The following is an 18,316-nucleotide window of genomic DNA, read 5'->3' as shown; positions in this document are numbered from 1 at the left end:
GAATGGTGTATTGGTCCTTTCCCTGTGTTGGTCCCTTTTGCCCACCGCCAGTGGGAGGACCTGTTTTGGATTAGGGACACAAAGTTAGTTGTTCATGCCCCAAATAAACGAATTGGTCTTGCCATGCTGTACATCTATGACCCATCTCAGCAAAACAAAGGTGTATGTTGTTCCAAGCTTTGCAGGTTGAGATGGAGTGGTTCTTCATTTCACCATTGTCTGCCTTTTGTGAAGTTTGAGAAGATCAGTTTCTTCCATCTCCTGGTGTCATTTAGGCATTTCTTCTGTGCTGGTTTTGCTGCCGCAGGTCACATTTTAATCTTAACCACAGTAAATATGCCATTTTTATGCCAAAGACACTGGGAATACGACAGGTTGTGCCAAGACCATCGACACAATGTCTGGTGCTGCAATGAATATCAATGTTACAGGCCACAGTGGACGAGCCGGAATCCTTTCATAGCAATTTAGGGGTGAAACCTCTCTTGGATCCCTTGGAAAATGTACTCAAATATATCTCCCATTGCTTACAACCAGTTACTCAATCTGAGGCACAATTGTGAAAACTGTTGAAAGCAAGACATGAAGAAAACTAACTATGTACACAAAAATAGTTTATTTTTTGATATTCCATTATATTTTAACGCAAGAGGCATGTGACAATAAAAATTCTACTTTCCTCTCGAGTATCAAGGTAAAATTTACAATAATTACAAACACCTTTGATACAGAACTTGAGAAAATGAATCGCCAAAAGGCTATTACCATATTTGCCAGTGGATACATGTAGCTGTGCTGATCATTCAGACGTCAACAATGCTATATTTTAAGCAGAAGCTATACATTTTAAAGTTCTTCCAGTGGGCAGGACATAGCTGATTACAGTGCTTTGAAAATCCTTTTTGAACTGTTATAAAGTGTAAAATGCTTGATGTGCCCACTGGCAAATATGATGGTACCCAAAGCTGGTGATCCTTCAGTTTAGGACCCACTCCTGATATCAACAATACTGTAAAATTGTCCAGAACCATCAGGTCTTTTAAGATAACAGCACCTTACCATTACTATAAAGTGCAGCTGAAGAGCTCCAAGTCAGACACTGATTTTGGTTCCGACTAACTTTGATTTAATTTTACCTCTCTGATCAGGACACCTCCCTCGTAAGGACAGCAACTCTCATGACGATGGTGTTCAACTGAATATCCTTACAGATAAGATGCTCTCAACTATCTCAATGTTTCAAAATATCAAAACCAAACATTCAAATTGGTATTGCTTGTCTGAGTGGTGTACAACTTAAACTGGCTTATGAAACTCAAAGGCGTTTGCCGTTCGTGACTTACTAGTTGCTTGAACAATACCAAATTGACCCCCCCGAGCTCTTGCCAATAGTCCCCCTTTCAGGTAAAAGAAGGGTGTGAGATTTAGTGGGACCGAAGACAATACCAAAGATCTTCACCCATAGCACCACTATGCAACTCACTTTGCTCTTTAATGATTTCGGATTTCTGACTTTTGTCACGGTTGTCAATTTAAAGCTGGCCCACAACTTAAGTTTTCAGGGATCATGTTTTGAAAGTCACGGTCCATGTCTCTCACAGCAATGATGATCGAGGATGAAGCACAAAATCTCACAACCGCTTTAAAAGCAGGAGCATATGTCAGAACCTACTCTATTTACAATTAAGATTCCTATTGCTCTATATACATGTTAAGAAATGAGGAACCTCACATAGCCACTTTGATTTATTCTATCTATCTATCTATCCAGCTATTTACAAGTATTTATATAATCTATTACCATTCTAAAGTAAAGAAATCCGAATAGACCTATTACTGTAAATAAACTCGCTTTGCGAAAAAAATTATTGGGCTTCGAATTTCATTCATTATAGTGCCTATTTTTAAACTTGTTAAACATTCAATATGGCTCCAGTATAAATTCAAATGAGGCTGATTAATGTTTAAGCTATTTTAGTGGCAAAATATCAACAGTTCTGAAATGGTGTAAGTGTTTCTCAACCAACTGCCCTGTGTTAAAATGGCTGAGGGCACTCTTGTGCTTTGTTTCCATCAGAATCCCTTGTAAACCAGCATTGAAAAAAGTAAATGTACAAAACAATAAAACCTATTTACAATTCTTTTTACAGGAAAAAGATTAAATTAGGTACAATAAAGCATTTGATTTGTTCCTATTTTAATCGCTTGGACCCATCAAGGGTAAACATGTGTTCCGCTATCAAGGACAACTGTTCACGTATTCAAACAATAAAAGACAGCATTTCACCCAAGGAATCATCTTTGTCACTGTCTGTGTCCTAATACACGCAATACTTTGTCCTGAATACATTGAACCTTGAATAAATAGAAGAAGAAGTCCATTGAAACGATCAGTACCAAAGAAGAAATCGGAAGCCTGTAACATCCTGTAGCCTTGTCATATGGAGATGGTCCTGCCTGAATTGAACCCCTAAAACTCGAGGACATTCCCATGCCTTAAGCAACTGGGCGATTATCAAAATATACATGTTGCACATTTGCAATGATAAAAGCAATGTAATATCAAATTATATAAGGATGCTTTGTCTAGCAATGATACAAACTGGTTCTTTGCACCGTCTTGAACACCAAAACCATGCAGAACCAATGGTCTAACTTAGATACTAGAGTCCTCATAATTCCCATGGCACACTTTGAAATGACACAATATATACCAGTAAATGTACATAGAAACAATGTACATGTACATAAATTGCCCTCCTTATTTTATGAAGGAAATCATCTATTCGAAATTCGCTAGAAAATAAAGGACTTTGTGAAATACGGAGTATTTCTACATAGCAATCCTCATATCATAGGTAGTCAATTGTATTGTATATACAACAATATTCCTGTACATCATATAACTAAAAACTGAAGATGCTTGTCAATAAGACACACCCAATCATAACTGAAGGGTGGTTTGTACAAAATTCAAATCTAAAATCGAAGTTGATATTTTGCCCCCCAATTCATTTCTTTTTCTTAGAAAAATCAACAAATTATTACTATAGAGCATTATGATTGGTATATATTATTGACAAGAATTCTCTGTACATCAGCACTCAGTCTATTCACCAACCTTTTACAAATTTACAATACATTTGAACCTGTATGCAGTGCTCGTCTCCAGTCAAGATCATACACGGAATGAGAGTACAACTTAAGTCTTACTTAACCTTTGTAAACAAACACTGTATGGCCATCACCGATTCAACAAAAAGGTTGAAAATCTAATTTTCTGCATGAAATTTTCTGCAAGTCTACCAATTCGTGGACATGTAGGGCACAGCAAAACGACAACACTCACACTAGGGGGTAGCTGGTTAGGAAAAGGTTTCTTTAAGTGAATCTACAGGAGGCAGAAGTTTGAATGCATATATAAACCAACCAAATGATAATTCCTAATCTAATCTACCTAGGAGGAATTATAACTATTGTAAGTTTTTAACCACTTCAGAGTGAGAAAAGGCATATATTTACAGTTGCTTTACATAATTCGCAACAAAAGATGAAGACTTTGCTGCAATCACTTATGTCAACACAATCGTGATCATGGGTATCCACCAACTCTGAATATCAAGGGAAGGTACACGACGGAAAATGTGCAGCAATGGAATTTTAACCCGTAAAACCCACCAACCCACCCGGGGCATTCAATATGAGTTGATTCAGTTGGTACTCCATTTTCCTGACATGCCCTCTTAATAAAATATAATCCTAAGCTAAGTACAGTAAATACCCAACAAAAATATACAAGATTTTCACAGAAGATGAAAAATGCCCCTCAAAATTTGCCTATTTCCCAAAATTATCCTACCTTTGAGATAACATAAAGGTGGCCCGAAGGATTATGGAGTGAACATCACTGGACAGATATAATCAGAGAAGATAAATTATTAAACTTCTGCCATTTTGCCGACACGGTGCACGCAAAGCTAAGAAAGTTTTAATATTGTTAGCAATTCTGCTCAACTCGGGAGTGCAACTCCAAGAAAGTTTAGAGAATGGTTGGTGCTCAACTAGTAGAGTAAGAAACACTGGAGTCCCTCACATTACTTCGTCACAAGACTGAATATTTTCTGACTTTCACCAAGAAAAAAACTAATTGGAGAACACTGCGATATGTTCCAGCCAATACCAGCTACACCGTTTGCCAACACAGAGTTCAAAAACAAAAGTGATGCAGGCCTGTAGCATCATTGAGAACAGCTTAGATTTCATCCAAGCTTCCGCACAAAACAAAACAGTTCCACAAATAACTTTCAAACAAAACAAAAGAATCGTGATAAAAAATGCCATAACGGAGAAATGCGTTCAGTACTGTCTTCACCCTCAAGCTTGCTGCCGCTAGAAGATACCAGCAGTTCAGTAAAGATATGGCTCCATGATTTCGTCCACTGTTCCTGGGCCCCAAATCATCAATTGGTCCTGAAAAATAAGGCATGGTGACATGATGTAATGGTAGTCTGTGTTGGCAGAGAAAATATCATTCGATCTGCTGGGTGAATATGAGGTGTTAGCCAAGCCTCGTTTTCCTTGTGCAAAGAGAAATACTACTGAGAGTAGAAAGTCATAATCATACTGGATAGGCTCCCTGATTTAAAATACCATTCTTGTCATCCTCTGCCTACCTCCCTTGATGGACAAACTCTCTATCAAGGACACTAACGCCGGTCCGAAACCGGTTGTTTCAATTGAAGTTGACCTCTCTAATGAGGACACCTCTCTATAAGGGACATCACTTGTCAGTCCCCATGGTGTCCGTAATAGAGGTTCTACTGTACTACTAACCTGTGGAAGATACAAACAAGCGCTAGTCAATTTGAACATGATGACTCGCTTGTTTGCAGTCTGGACATCTTGTTTATCCACAAAGAGAAACATGGATTGCGTCGGGTTGTTAATGATCAGTCCGCTTTTATCGCGTTTCGGGATGAGGCGTAGTAGTTGTTTCTCGTAGTCTTTGCATTGGAAGCTGTATTCAGCCTAAAAAAGCGATACATGATTAATGGAGTTGATGTATATGGTGGGGTCAGTTCATGCAGGTACACATCCAGCTAGACTACAACTCAGTTCTCTTGCACAAGGCATACAAGTAAATACATTAGCAGTACTGCATGTACAATAGATGACAATAGTCTGCTTCAGATTTTAATGTCAACATCCTTTTGGGCCACTGTGCAAAAACCAGAGTACTGGGCCATTGTGGTGGGGCTTGAATGTGATTACTCCCTTCAAACGTGAATGCCTGCCTCACTCACCTTGATTGGTTTATAAGGTTCGTCAGCACTATTTTTCCATCGGGAGAAGAGCAGACATTCAATCGAATCAATGTCATGGCGAGGCCACAAGAAGAAGTCCATCTCGGTGGTACATCCGATCACATCTTTCCGCATTGACTGCCATCTTGGCGCATGAAACTGAACCACATCTTTCTCAAGTAATTCTAATGAACTTTCGTATGTATAGGCTTCCTCCTAGAAGAGAAGAGAAATGGATGAAATGTAGACAAAAATTACATAATCCCAATTTTAAATATTTTTGATAAACATTTACTATGAACTATTTTACTTTGATTCTCAAATGTTGCAGATTGATCAGATTTGAGCAAATAACAACATTACAGCAGAGGCCAACACATGCAAGATGGACGACATCAGTTCACATTTCATTTGAATTTGAGGCTGAAGTACCACTCAATGTTCAACTCACAAAAGAAATGTGTAGGCCTAGTTGGACAATTACATGATCCCGACTATAGGATTGAATTTTTTTGCACAAGTTCTTTTATACTTTTACAAGTGAGCACATGCACTCTTTTTCTCTTTTTATGGGCTGGATAAATGCTCAGGATCCTCCACTACCTCACTGCCAGTAATTTTTGCAACTTAAACTTGTTTATTAAGAACGTGTGCATTGAGCATTTCTCTGCGTACCTTGACACCTTTGAGTATGCTATCTTCATAATTGTTTGTCATGACAGGAAAAACCTCCTCAATTTCATATACAGCACATGGTTTCTTCTGAAAACAGACAAACAATGAAAAAATAACTGCAATCAATAAAGAAATGCTCCTCCTTGTGACTTTGGCATACTTGAACCCTTGCCCTGTATCATCACTGATCACTGGTCCCAACAAATTTGCACAATATATTTTTAAGGACAATAGCATAGGAAAATCAATAGCAAGTTAAAATTAATTATTTTAAAAAAAATTCTTATAACAAACAAGTACCTTTTCATTATTTCTTTTGAAGTGAAAGACAACAAACATTTTGAAGTCGAATTGGTCAGCCAACGATTCTCTCTTCTTACGCAACTGGTGTCTCAAACGACTGACAGCCTGGGCCTTCCGGCTGTGCGGATCGCTCATTCTGGGTGGCTAAAGGGTACTACCCCAAGATGGCAACAAGCAAGGCAAAGTTCTAGATAACTATGGAAGCAGGAAAGATCATATCCACGTCGAATTCCCCATGATTGTGACGATGACCCAGATACAAAATCGCTTGTGTGGCAAGGCCAGGGCGACAGGATAAGGAAGTGCTTGATCCGATATGTGTAATTAGGTATAAGTCAGCACGGTCAATCGTAAGCACCTCATACTGCATGATAAATGGGGATTTGGTATTTCTGTCCAATACATTTTATTGCTTATTTCTGCACCTGTATCCGCATAAAAGCGAATTTAAAACACGAATCTTCAGCTCTGGCTTCTACACAAAATCGCAAAATTGATCTGCAGCCTCGATTTCGAACATAATAAGGAGAAATTCTAAAGAAGAGCGCTCGTGGCGAAAAATATAAAGAGCGCCAATCAAGCAAGTATTGTACTACACGCCCGATGCATTGGACCTTCCTATAGCCCATCATAATAGCCTCGATCCGCTACGCTGTACATCGGCAGCCTAGTTCCTCACCGCAAGGAAATCAAATTAGGATGACGCAATCCTCTGTCCCGGTAGTGTAGTAATTCACCTTTAATCCAAAGCCTTTAGTCAGTCAAAATCACATCGTTTCCACGTTTAGAATTGATCTCACTGCAGCGGAGGGTCGAGGAAGCCTGGTTCAGTGGTTGATTTCTTAATAATACCTCCATGATTTACCCGAGGCGAGCCATACATTTTCAGTGCTCACAGTGGATGGACTGTCATACCGAGCGCTCTGGTATTGCAGATTATTCACTTGGATCGAGGCTACCCATCCTACAGAAAAACAAGTGACCGGTCACCGTACGCCCCAAATCGACTTCATGACGAGTGACTTGCCGTCAAGTACCAGTCTCTATAATGAGCGAATGGCGGAGACTGGTGAAAGAGTCTATTTCTCCGACATGACGTCATCACACAATCGTCTGCCAGGTGGTAGATTCACTGAGCGGAGCTTCAAAATTTCTCCTAAAACAAAATAGATTTTACACGTTTCTTTTCGCAAGTAAAGTCTTTTTGGACGGTATGTTGATAGATAAGATATCATAGCTCAAACATACATATATTTTGACCCGTTTATTTCACTTTTGATGCAGTATTTCAAGATTTTTGTGCAGTGCGCAAAAAATTGTCATGGCGCCCACATTTCTGACAAATGGGCGTTCCTCTCCTCCCAAAAAATGTCGATTGGGAGTTCCAGCATCCTAGTCGAGTTGCCTGATTCAGATATTTGTGTTCTATTCGTATTTCTGCGTCTGGTGAACTAGATTTTATAAATAATTTGAGCGTTTTTTTCGATTGAAAAACGTGCACCAAATAAATGATAGGCGAGAACGGAATACAATGCCTCAGTGGCCCTGATCATGTGCATTGTGCGTGCATTGTGCGTGCATTGGATTGAATGTTGAGTTCAGAAGAGGGGTTAAATGGGGACCATTGGCAGGAGCAGATGGGCTAATTTGGCCATCTTCAGGTGACTAATATACACAGTAAGGGCCCCTTGGGCAAGTCAGATTCAGCACTAAATGTATTCCTCGTACAAGCGTCAATCATTTCCACAAGAACCGGCCTCAGTTGGCGACGCCATATTCTCCAAGAAAAATGCTTCGTCTCGTATGTCATTCAGTATTGAATCAGGAAGAAGAAAAACATCATCGTGAAGAGCGCGACAATAATGGAGTGGGTGCTACAAAAAGGAAAGCTAACACGACGTATATAATGTGTATATCATTACAAATCACCATTACAATTACTAGTTTGAAATTTGATAGATACGAAACTTCTGGTACATTTATAGCCTATATGCCTATCAAATGACACCGAGCAAACAAGCCAATGAAATTGGTCAGTGGTGGCTGCTCTTATAAACATGCATGCATGTATATATCGACAACAGTTTCGCTGTTGCCGGGGAAACAGAGAGCCAGCAGTTCAGGAACTGCGGTACTTGGATGTTCATCAATTGCTCCTGGGTTTTGCCAGTGATCCTAGGTGAACAAGGCGACGGTAAAAGAGGTTACTAATATACGGTAAAGAAAGGCCCGGCGGGTAAAACAGGCAACAAGGGATAAAAGCTACAGGTAAAATGGCAACAGGTAAAAATGATAACAAGTAAAAAACTGGACAACGGTAAAAAAAGACAACCGTTATATAGAGTGCGACGCCCAAGACCTCTGTTCTTTGGCAGCGCCATAAAATAGCAAAGGCCTTGTGCGTCAAACGCTCTCTAAATAGCGGCATTTAAAGAAGATACCGCCGGCCAGATGTGCCATCTCATGATCTCGTAGTTGCGATCGCCCCTAAAAGTTCAAGTTTAGGAAGAGCATTTCAGGTGCTGATTTTAGTCGATTCATTATGCCAACGTGAATTGACAGGTATTGGCACTTGAATATACTCCCCTATTTCTAGTGTCATCACTGTTTACCACTAGGAAACTTTGAAAGATGTACATGTACAACAAAAATTTTTCCGGAGAGTCTCAATCATCTACGGAGCCGTTAGAAATCATCTTCACGCCACTGGACGACCAGTCCTATGCCTGGATGCAATTGGGGACTGAGGTCTTGACCAAGTGGTTTCAGATCTTTACCATGGTCATCGGCATCCCGGGGAATATCATGTCTCTGTTTGTCACGCTGAAGAAGGGGAATCGTCGAATCGGAACGTGTATCTACATGGCTGGCTTGGCCGTTGTGGACTCTTTCGTCCTCATCACGATTATGGCCTATAAAGTACTGGTGTTTCATGGACTCGGAAAAGGACTCGTAGCAAACTTAGGATTTTTAAGGTGGGCAAGCACTGCACACTGCTTTCTGTAGATTTTCTGTAAACTGCAGGGCTGTGATATCGGTGTTGAGCTACACTACGACTGGCTTATACACCAAAGAGAAGTCCGTGCTAACCAACTATAGGGCGCTTGGTAGTCTCAGGGCCCGGTTGTTCAACCGTTATCCTAATGATGATAAGGTGCCGCTAAAATGTCACCGCTAAGTTAGCGCGACATAAGTTTGGTTTCGTAATGGGGTGCCGCCAAGTTTAAGCGGAGTGACCCCAAGGGTTCCGCTCTAAGTTTAGGAGCGGTGACTAAACTAATCAGGCTTTGAACAACCGATTGTTCAAAAAACAAGTTTTGTCACTAACGCTGACGTTAACTTAACTGAGGATTGAAAGAGACGAACGCCAAATTAAGTTAACGTATTAAGCGTTGGCCTTGACACTTGGTTTGAAATTACCTATGATCTACACGTGTACAAATGTAAAAATGTTGCTAATATTTTGCTAGTGTACACGGGCCTTAAAGCTGACGTATTTCCTCGACACGTTAAAGTCGTTCTGTCAACACCTGTACAAAGTCTCTGCACTTCAACACATATTTTCCCATTCTAGTTTTATTTGGTATGGGACGGACACATTCGCGCTGACCTCTGGTCTGTTCCTGGCCGAGATGAGCATAGATCGTGCCATTGCGGTCACCTACCCGCTCAAGGCGACCACCCTCTGTACGGCCTCGCGGGCGGTCAAGGTCATTGTTGTCACGGGCCTGTCGCAGGTCATCATCAACGTCCAGAAGTTCTTCAGCTACAAACTCCCTGATCCCCCGAATGGTAACCTTCTGCGGGATACGCCAGGAGCAAAGTGGGTGGAGACTCTGTTGGATGTTTATCAACTTATCGTCGGTACAGCCGGGCCATTTGTAATTCTTATCGTCTGCAATACAATCATTGTTGTCAACGTTCGTCGGGCGGCGACCGCACGAAAGAAAATGGAAAGGAAGCCGGTCAAAAAACCCGCCGAGGCCAATTTGACTGTGTTGCTTCTTATGACGTCACTCGCCTATCTTATCTGCTCTATTCCAAAGAGAGTTGGTGATCTGTTCATCAAATATGATATGAATGACAGCTATTGGTACACGCGCTACTGGTTTGAATGGTGGCTGTTTTCCGAGCTGTGGAATTTTAATTTTGGAATTAATTTCTACATATATTTCTTAGGTGGAGGGAGAAAGTTTCGTCAGGACTCGTTGGAAGTTTTTAGAATGTGCTGTGTGTTCAGAAGATAAAGCAGCATAGAGTATATACATGTAATAAGCATGGTCTCGTCGCGCCGACTTCAAAAGCAGTATTGGTAAGTGGTGTTGTCAATTTGCAAACAACCCAGGACTAAATTCATATGGAAAGGAAAATAGAGATAACTTAATTTTTGAGTATCGATAGATAGAGACGACCCATCCTGAGATATGAAGTGTCAATCCTCCCAATGAGAGGATAGCCGCTAACATTTGCTGCGGAGCAAAAGTTATCTAGTCCGAGGTAGCACACACGGTGTTGCAAGTATCACTCGGTAACCGTTACCCATGTCAAGGCTTGGCGATTGAGGAAGTGTGAACCTCTTAGAGTAACATACCGGGCTTTTTAGGTGACCTGTACAGTACCATGTGACACTGAGGGGTCTCGGGATGTCGCCTGGACTAGCAGTCAAGGTTACTGTACCAAAGCTAGTCAGCTTCCCTATTTAAAACAGGTCGAAACAGGTCGATAACAGTGAGTGTATATATATATGAACACAGCAAGTATTACATTTATTTTCGTTTAACTTCAAGTTATTTTTTCGATGATTTATTGTGAATATTGTGATGATTTATGTGTAAAGTACTTGTAGCAAGGATAAAACAACACAATGGTACAATCAGAATCTACTTTGCTTTATTTGTCATTGTTGTCTACTGGTACAGCTAATTCACAAGATAGACCACCTATGGTCTCGCTACCTTGAGGGAGGCTTTACCAACAGTCGGTACTGTGCCTTCTTCCCCGTGAAGCTCTAGCTTGAAGTACCTCCCGGCTAAACCTGAACATTGCACATCCTTCATGTCGGCATCAGGTAGGCGGATGGCGATACCTCCATCCCAGGTTGTAAACGGCTGAAACGAGGCAAAGTTCTGATTAATCAACAAAATAGTTTTTTCTTCTTCAATTAGACTGTTTGAAGAAGTCACGGTCCTCCTGGAAGACTATTTGTAGGAAAAACCAGATGTCCCTTTAATTTACACTTACTTACCTGACGTATAGACTTGACATACTCATCACCCTCCATATCCTTGGCGTAAAGCGTGGCATACTTCACCCCAGTGGTATGTACGCTTATGATCCTCAGTAAGAGCTGCCGCGCGAAATGGAACTCTATGTAGGCGTCACCTTTCTTGACCTCCCAGTTCTTCGGGTCAAAGGTGACGGTTCCATGCCGCATGATGTCACTGATGGAACCTGTACTCAACTTGACATTGGTGGAGAGTTTGACGTCATTGGGTGCGGGGCGGTAAAAGCGGCAGGTACCCCATATGGTTGGACTCAGTGCACCTGAACATAAGATAATGTAATCATTATTTCTTCCTGGGAACGCTTCAGAATGCAGTTGGATATCGTCTCTGGGATCGATTGCACTTGGACATATCGTTTCAAGTCAAACGACAGTATCCATTACACTTGGATATATCGTTTCAGGTCAGCCGACGGGATCGATTGCACTTGGACATATCGTTTCATTACAGCTTACGGGATCGATTGCACTTGGACATATCGTTTCAAGTCAAACGACGGTATCCATTACACTTGGATATATCGTTTCAGGTCAGCCGACGGGATCGATTACACTTGGACATATCGTTTCATGACAGCTTACGGGATCGATTGTACTTGGACAGGTCAATCGACGGCAAGAAACTATGCTATGCTCGTGATCGCTCGAAAGTGTTGTCTTACCTTTAAATGCCTGACAGGCTAGGATACCGACGCTTTCAATGACTGGCACTTTCTCTCCCTTCACTTCCAATTTAATGTACCGCCCAGCTCGACCGTCACATGTACGAAAATTGCCGCAGCCGGTAGCTAAGCGTAGCCTCACGCTGTCAGAAAACTGAGAAATCATAAGAAATGTGATGAGGTTAAGATCTGATCTTGTTTGATGATAGGCATCTACTAGACGTCATCAACTAATTTATGTCTATCCGCCATCTCTATCTTAAGACAGCGGAAACACTCAAAAACGTGGCACCGTCCCTTGTAAACGCTTTGGGGCATTTCAATTTCTGAGTGTTTCACCAGGAACGGATTACAGGTTATTAGGCGTTGGAGATGTTAAACAAGTTATGGCTGTAAGGTAACAGGTTGTTTATAGGTTCGTTTCCTTAGTTGAAAGAGGCTGCCCCACACGTTTTTGTACTTACTACCTCGATTCTTTCCCAAGAGACGCCATCCTCACTGATAGAGATTGTGAACTCTTGCTCTTGAGGAGTTCCCACTCTCACCCTGACGGCCTTGACCGCGCTGATCTCGTCAGTCTCACGATAAATTTTGAAGACGAAGGAGGCATAATTCCCGGCTGCTTTCCAATCCTCTTGGGTAAAGGTCAATCTCCGACCAGCGACCAGCAAATCATTTGGAATTGCTTTACCCCCGTCAACATTCTGCAAACGGATGGATGACGTCACCAGATCCGGGACACCGAACTCTTCACCATCTTCCTCCAGTGGACCAATGTAGCGCACGAATCCGTATTCACATACTTGTCCTTATGGTGAAAAATAAATATAGAAGTGATGTTCGCATTTGCCAGGAGAAATCATTCTCCAATCCCGCCACAGGATCCACATCCTAAGCTTCAGAGCCATGAAACTTACCGAGCTTGTTCTTCTTTGTTTGCGAATCAATGAAAATGGCAGCTGATGATGGCAAAGCAATATATTTCTCCAGATAAAGATAACACAGTTTGCTTTGAAGGACAGATGTTTACTCGTTTGGATGCTGCCTGCGATAGAGTCTTGTTCTCACACTATAGGGCATCCCCAATACAAAATTACTAGTACAATCTCCGTGAACCAACTACAGAACCGGTATGGTTTTCTTTTTTATGTACCATTCGTGTTCAATTAAAAAAATATGGGTGTATATGATGATAGGTTCCTGGCTGAAATATTTTGGTGTCTCAGCTTAAAAAGACACCGATGGAACGAAATGAACGATCACACTTAATGATCCTAACCAAAGATGAGCGGTTCATTGCCTTATGAATTTGATAGAACGGTTCGGCATCATAAAACCTAAAAGATTGACTTTAGCCGAAAGTGCAAGCAATGATGCGTTCACGGAATAAGGGGGGGGGGGGGGAAGGATAACATTCGATATATTTTCCGCATTACGTACCCGCAAATGTCGACGAGACGAACACAAGGACAAGAAACCATCCGAATGCCATGGCGAGCAAGCAGTTTTTGATACGGCAGAGGACGAGATACCTGCTTTATGATTGGTACACACACAACTAGGTCTATTTCGTGCGAAATTGATGATTCTAACTATCTGTCGATGATTAACAACGGAGTTATCTGTTCATAGATATCGTTCAAAACTAATTTTTGGACATCAGAAATTGATGAGTCATGTTGCCTTGATTTATCTCATTGGTATCATATTCCCAGCTGTCTTCCTCCGAGTATCTGTAAATATTGTTATAAGAATATATATCACATATGGAGATAGAGACTGCGAGAGGGACCATTTTAGGATCTGAATTCGACAAAAACGGTGGAGAGGTTGAAATCCTCAACTTCCTAACTGTTAAACGTATAGATAATGTTTCTGTAGTTTTTCTGTATTTCTGTTAATTCCATTGACGATATCCGAAATACCACTGTGACACATTTGATACTGTGTGTTGGTATATTACTTATACCTACATGAGTGCTAACAGAATACATGTACAATATTTGAAACTTGGACATTAATTAGGCCTAGCAATGAAAATAAATAAATATCAATATCATTGCGATACATTGTTTGTCAGCTACACATAATGACGAAACATGATGATACATACACGTCCCTTTGAGGTCATGTAAACATAAAGAAGATTCGTTTATAACCGATCCTCGGAAAGAAGGCGATGGCAAATGTGAGGACAGAATTTCAGTGCAAACCATGCAGCTGCATAAAACAAAGGCGCGCAGTCAGAAGCCCACTGCATTTCGGCGCGGTCCTCTGAACGTTTTAAGAAGGATTCTACCTGTCCGAAAAAAACATCATGACATCATTCTTTACTTCGAAACAACGTTATTTTGGAAAACTCGATGACGTCATCAGTTTGGTGGACGTTCTAGAGTGGCGGCGTGACGTCATTAGATTTGTGGAGGACTGCGCGATTGTGAGATGTCATAGACGTTGCGAGGGAAATCATCAATCGTATTTTTTCGTCGCTGGAAATATCCACGTTTGAATACAAGCCTGTTCTAAATCGTAATAAATCTTGCTTTTTATCAACATTATGTCAGATAACGACTCTGAGGGGGAATCCGGAGGCTCTTTCTTCCGAGGCATAAATACCTGGACTCAGGTAGGTTCGGGGCATTAGCAACATTTTCAATTTTTTGTCGTGACTTTCTGCTGGTTTTATCTTGGAGGATTCTGACGGGACCAACTCTTGACTAAGGAACATTAATACTCTTACTCTACTTTATTTTTTTACTCTATTTTATTTAAATGTGGGGTGTTCGGACGTTCTCCTTATCAGAGTATCCCTTCCTATGAATCTGCCACTGATGACGAAAAGAAGACTGATCCAAACGCTATTTTTTGCCATTAAAACTATTGAACCAGAATGCAGTATTATTATAGAACGTAGCATAGTTTTATGCACGATTTTGTTTGCTAATAAGAGAAAAGCATTGTCTTTTTGTTATTTATCACGCCAATATATTGCGGAAACGCAATACGGTCGTCACCAAGAATGATGACACCCCACGCGTGCTCGACAAAGTGTGAATGACTGTGTTTAGCACATTTCGTGCAATACACCATTTGTTCTTCAATATCAATAAGTGGACTATGTCATTATGTTGTGTTGATGTTCCCTGTGTCTACGTTAGCAATGTAAGATCTAAAACACTTGGCAGTTGCCGGAGGCAGTAACAATTTTGGAGTTGTAATGCACCTTCTGTTCAACTGTGGATTTTTCGGAGTAGCTCAGCCTGAGGTTACGTGACTTCATTACTAAGTGCCGGTGTGGAAGATCGAATTATCACTTGATAGAATGTCCGGGGAACAAAAGGACTACTATATTATCCGTTTAAATCTCTGAGCTACTGACTGTCATGGTCTTTATACTAGAACCGTATACCGGTACCATAATCTGTCAGAATACCATAGGGCCGGACACTTTTTCCTGAGTGACATTTTCTACTTCTACATCGGCATAATAGCCGTTGCTTTTTGTCTTTGTGTATTAGGCCAATCTTTTTATTTATCAAAATGCCACAAAACTAATACCTTCGTACCACTTCAGGAATCTGCGGGCCAGTGCCATGTCCGTGACGCCGATGATGAGTATGAGGATGCGATCTGCTGTTTCGGATGTTGGTCAGGAATCCGGCAATTTTTGAAAGGTAAGACCCACTGAAAGTAAGGCGATCTCTTGCCCCTGAAGGTGTTTGGTTAAACGATCCTTCAAGTTGCTGTAAAGTGTTGTAAGGTGGTCGTTCGAGTTCGAACTGTGACCTCGGAATGCCTCAACGGTTCATGCCGTTTACGCTCTGTCCCAAACTTTCTCAAATCGAGGTTAGTTTTGGCTCCATGCTCAGCTAAGACACTGAGATCCAAGTGACTTTAGGGATGACGATGCCACACGCAAAAACATCCTGGCTCTCATGGTTATGATACTCTCTTTATTTAATTAAAACTTGATGGCCAATAATCACGCAGAAGAAGGAAACAACTTTGTTCTCCAAATATTCTTGATTTATCGCACTATAATGTTTTTTTTCTGTTGCAGGAATCATCAATAGATGTAGATCAAAATCTTCATTTGACACCAACAATAACTTGTTCTCCGGCGTCTTTTACAAAGGTAATTGAAACTGGAACTTCTTCAAAAAGTACACCAGAAACGCAAAGATCCTGCTGCTTTGTTTATGCTTATAACCGCTTAGGTCGACGTCCTTGGTGCTATGCATCGACATGAGCACGGTGGTGCCTCGAAAATGAACTCGGAGTGAGAGTCCGAAGGATGCTCAACCTCTCTGGGCGTGTCAGGAATAAGACGGGTACCTGAATGCCATCAAAACAAAGCGATCGGTTTTGATTAACTAAATCTTGAAAGTTGATCATTCTTGACCTATTCATGGCTAGATATATTTATATCCGGAATAAGTACGAGTTTTTCTCTGGTCAAAATGAAGCTCTATGCCATCTTTTGCGCTGAATATATTTTTTTACTCTCAGGTGAAACACCTCCAGCCGCTGGTTTCAGTCATCCAACTTTGAACAACAACGATGACGTCATCACTTCCGTCTACGTTATCGAGCTGCCACAAAAACAAGAAAAGAGTCCAGCCAACGCCGATAGGACAATGTTTGAAAGTGTTTCATCACAAACGTCTATCAGCCTTGGGTTCGATCCATCTGTTGACTCCATGATGGACAGTAGTCCCCTGGACTTCAGTAATTCAAAATCAGCTACGTCATGCACTGGAGAGCCTGGTGATTTTTTTAGTGGGGAGTCTGTTCTTCCCGTCGCAGACGATCAAGCCACCGAAACTTCACGCAGCGGATCACATGTTGCATCTTCCCCAAGTGAATTTCGTGATGCTTGCGAAACCGAACCGATGATGGAGTTCGCTCCTCCTGATGCCCTTCCGCAAACGCCTCCAATAACGTGCGAGATAGAAGCATGGACGGAAGAGAGCAGTCACCAAGAGCCTTTCTCCAGTCTCGGAGCTGTCACCCAAACTACCAGTGCCAATATTGTTCACGTATTGCCCGCCCAAACTACCAGTGTCAATATTGTTCACGTATTGCCCGCCCAAGCTACCATTGCCAATATTGTTCACGTATTGCCCGCTTCCAAACCTGTCAGCTACAACGATGACACCATCATGAAAGCCCAGGATGGCCTTCAGAACGCCTCCGCGAAAAGAAAAAATTTACGATGTGCGGAACCAAAGAACTGTCGACCTCATTCATCCACCGTTATAAGGAAATCGAAAACCGAAAAATCCATAGCTTCCTCTCAGAGTTCCAGTGATAATGTTAACTTTCGAGGACATAATTTGCCGCCAAAGAAACGAAACCCCAGGGCGACCCAGTTGCCAATTACTGCACTCAAAAGACAACATTCTGCACCGTGTTCTCCACGTTGTATCCAAGTATCATCTGCTGCAGTGTCTTCACAACGACCACCTCATCTAGTCGCTGCAAATGCAACCAGTCGTACAGGAATCTACTCAACAGCAACAGCAGTGGATCGCATCAAGGCAGACCTTTCAGGGAATCAACAACAGCCACGGGTAACAGATAATGTTATACTGGGAGATCTGGAGACACAGACCCCAAAGGAAATATATGAGTCACCGCTTATACCTCTTCCAGGAACCAAAAGTAGACGATTCAAAGCCAAACGATCTACGGCTAAGAAGCTAAAAGGAACAACCACCCAACAGCCATGTGATGATACCGCTGTGGGGAATTCGGAAGTGCAAGCTATTGAATACAATCCTGCATTGCGGAACAAGTTCAACCTGCCAATGCTTTTATTCTCTCACTCTAACCCACCGCCAATAGAGACACTTTGCAACAGAGATCGAAACGAGTTAGTGAACCTCCTTACCAAAAATGCATCCAGAGACTTTGCCAATGTTTCGTGGTCTGACGCCCTTATCTGTGGGAGTGACTTACTGTTCGCCACGTATGAGGATAGTACTCAGTGCATTAAGATCGGACAGGGGGCATTCGGAGTTGTGTTCGTTGGCCTCCTGCACGGCGAAACCCCAGTTGCAGTGAAGCTGTTCCTGAAAAAGTACCTA

General features: G+C 41.6%; 2 protein-coding genes across 2 annotated transcripts; both read right to left on the bottom strand.

Annotated features, from left to right (window-relative positions):
* Window positions 1-612: 612 nt before the first annotated feature.
* On the bottom strand, window positions 613-6,779 carry LOC135486218 (uncharacterized protein C6orf62 homolog). Its single transcript, XM_064768876.1, has 5 exons — window positions 6,279-6,779; window positions 5,979-6,065; window positions 5,304-5,519; window positions 4,834-5,028; window positions 613-4,470 (listed from the first exon to the last, which is right to left on the bottom strand). The coding sequence occupies exons 1-5, from the start codon at window positions 6,414-6,416 to the stop codon at window positions 4,408-4,410; spliced, it is 699 nt and encodes a 232-aa protein (XP_064624946.1). The 5' UTR covers window positions 6,417-6,779; the 3' UTR covers window positions 613-4,407.
* Window positions 6,780-11,149: 4,370 nt separating this feature from the next.
* LOC135486390 (uncharacterized) lies at window positions 11,150-13,777 on the bottom strand. The gene is made up of 5 exons (XM_064769153.1): window positions 13,668-13,777; window positions 12,692-13,035; window positions 12,228-12,381; window positions 11,527-11,825; window positions 11,150-11,389 (listed from the first exon to the last, which is right to left on the bottom strand). The coding sequence occupies exons 1-5, from the start codon at window positions 13,717-13,719 to the stop codon at window positions 11,222-11,224; spliced, it is 1,017 nt and encodes a 338-aa protein (XP_064625223.1). The 5' UTR covers window positions 13,720-13,777; the 3' UTR covers window positions 11,150-11,221.
* Between the last annotated feature and the right edge of the window lie 4,539 nt (window positions 13,778-18,316).

The sequence above is a fragment of the Lineus longissimus genome, chromosome 4, assembly GCF_910592395.1.
Source record: "Lineus longissimus chromosome 4, tnLinLong1.2, whole genome shotgun sequence".
NCBI classification, from domain to species: Eukaryota; Metazoa; Nemertea; class Pilidiophora; order Heteronemertea; family Lineidae; genus Lineus; species Lineus longissimus.
The sequence above is the reverse complement of the archived record's forward strand: the minus strand, read 5'-3'. Positions and strand labels throughout refer to the sequence as shown.

What these genes read in the sequence shown, in the direction of transcription:
- LOC135486218 (XM_064768876.1), bottom strand. Translation starts at nt 6,416, where the DNA reads ATGAGCGATCCGCACAGCCGGAAGGCCCAGGCTGTCAGTCGTTTGAGA. An exon ending in GCATACTCAAAGGTGTCAAG is followed by an intron (nt 5,520 to 5,978) that starts GTACGCAGAGAA and finishes CTTCTCTTCTAG; the next exon opens with GAGGAAGCCTATACATACGA. An exon ending in CTTGTTTGTATCTTCCACAG is followed by an intron (nt 4,471 to 4,833) that starts GTTAGTAGTACA and finishes CTTATTTTTCAG; the next exon opens with GACCAATTGATGATTTGGGG.
- LOC135486390 (XM_064769153.1), bottom strand. Translation starts at nt 13,719, where the DNA reads ATGGCATTCGGATGGTTTCTTGTCCTTGTGTTCGTCTCGTCGACATTT. An exon ending in AGCCTGTCAGGCATTTAAAG is followed by an intron (nt 11,826 to 12,227) that starts GTAAGACAACAC and finishes TCTTATGTTCAG; the next exon opens with GTGCACTGAGTCCAACCATA. An exon ending in ATGTCAAGTCTATACGTCAG is followed by an intron (nt 11,390 to 11,526) that starts GTAAGTAAGTGT and finishes GCCTCGTTTCAG; the next exon opens with CCGTTTACAACCTGGGATGG.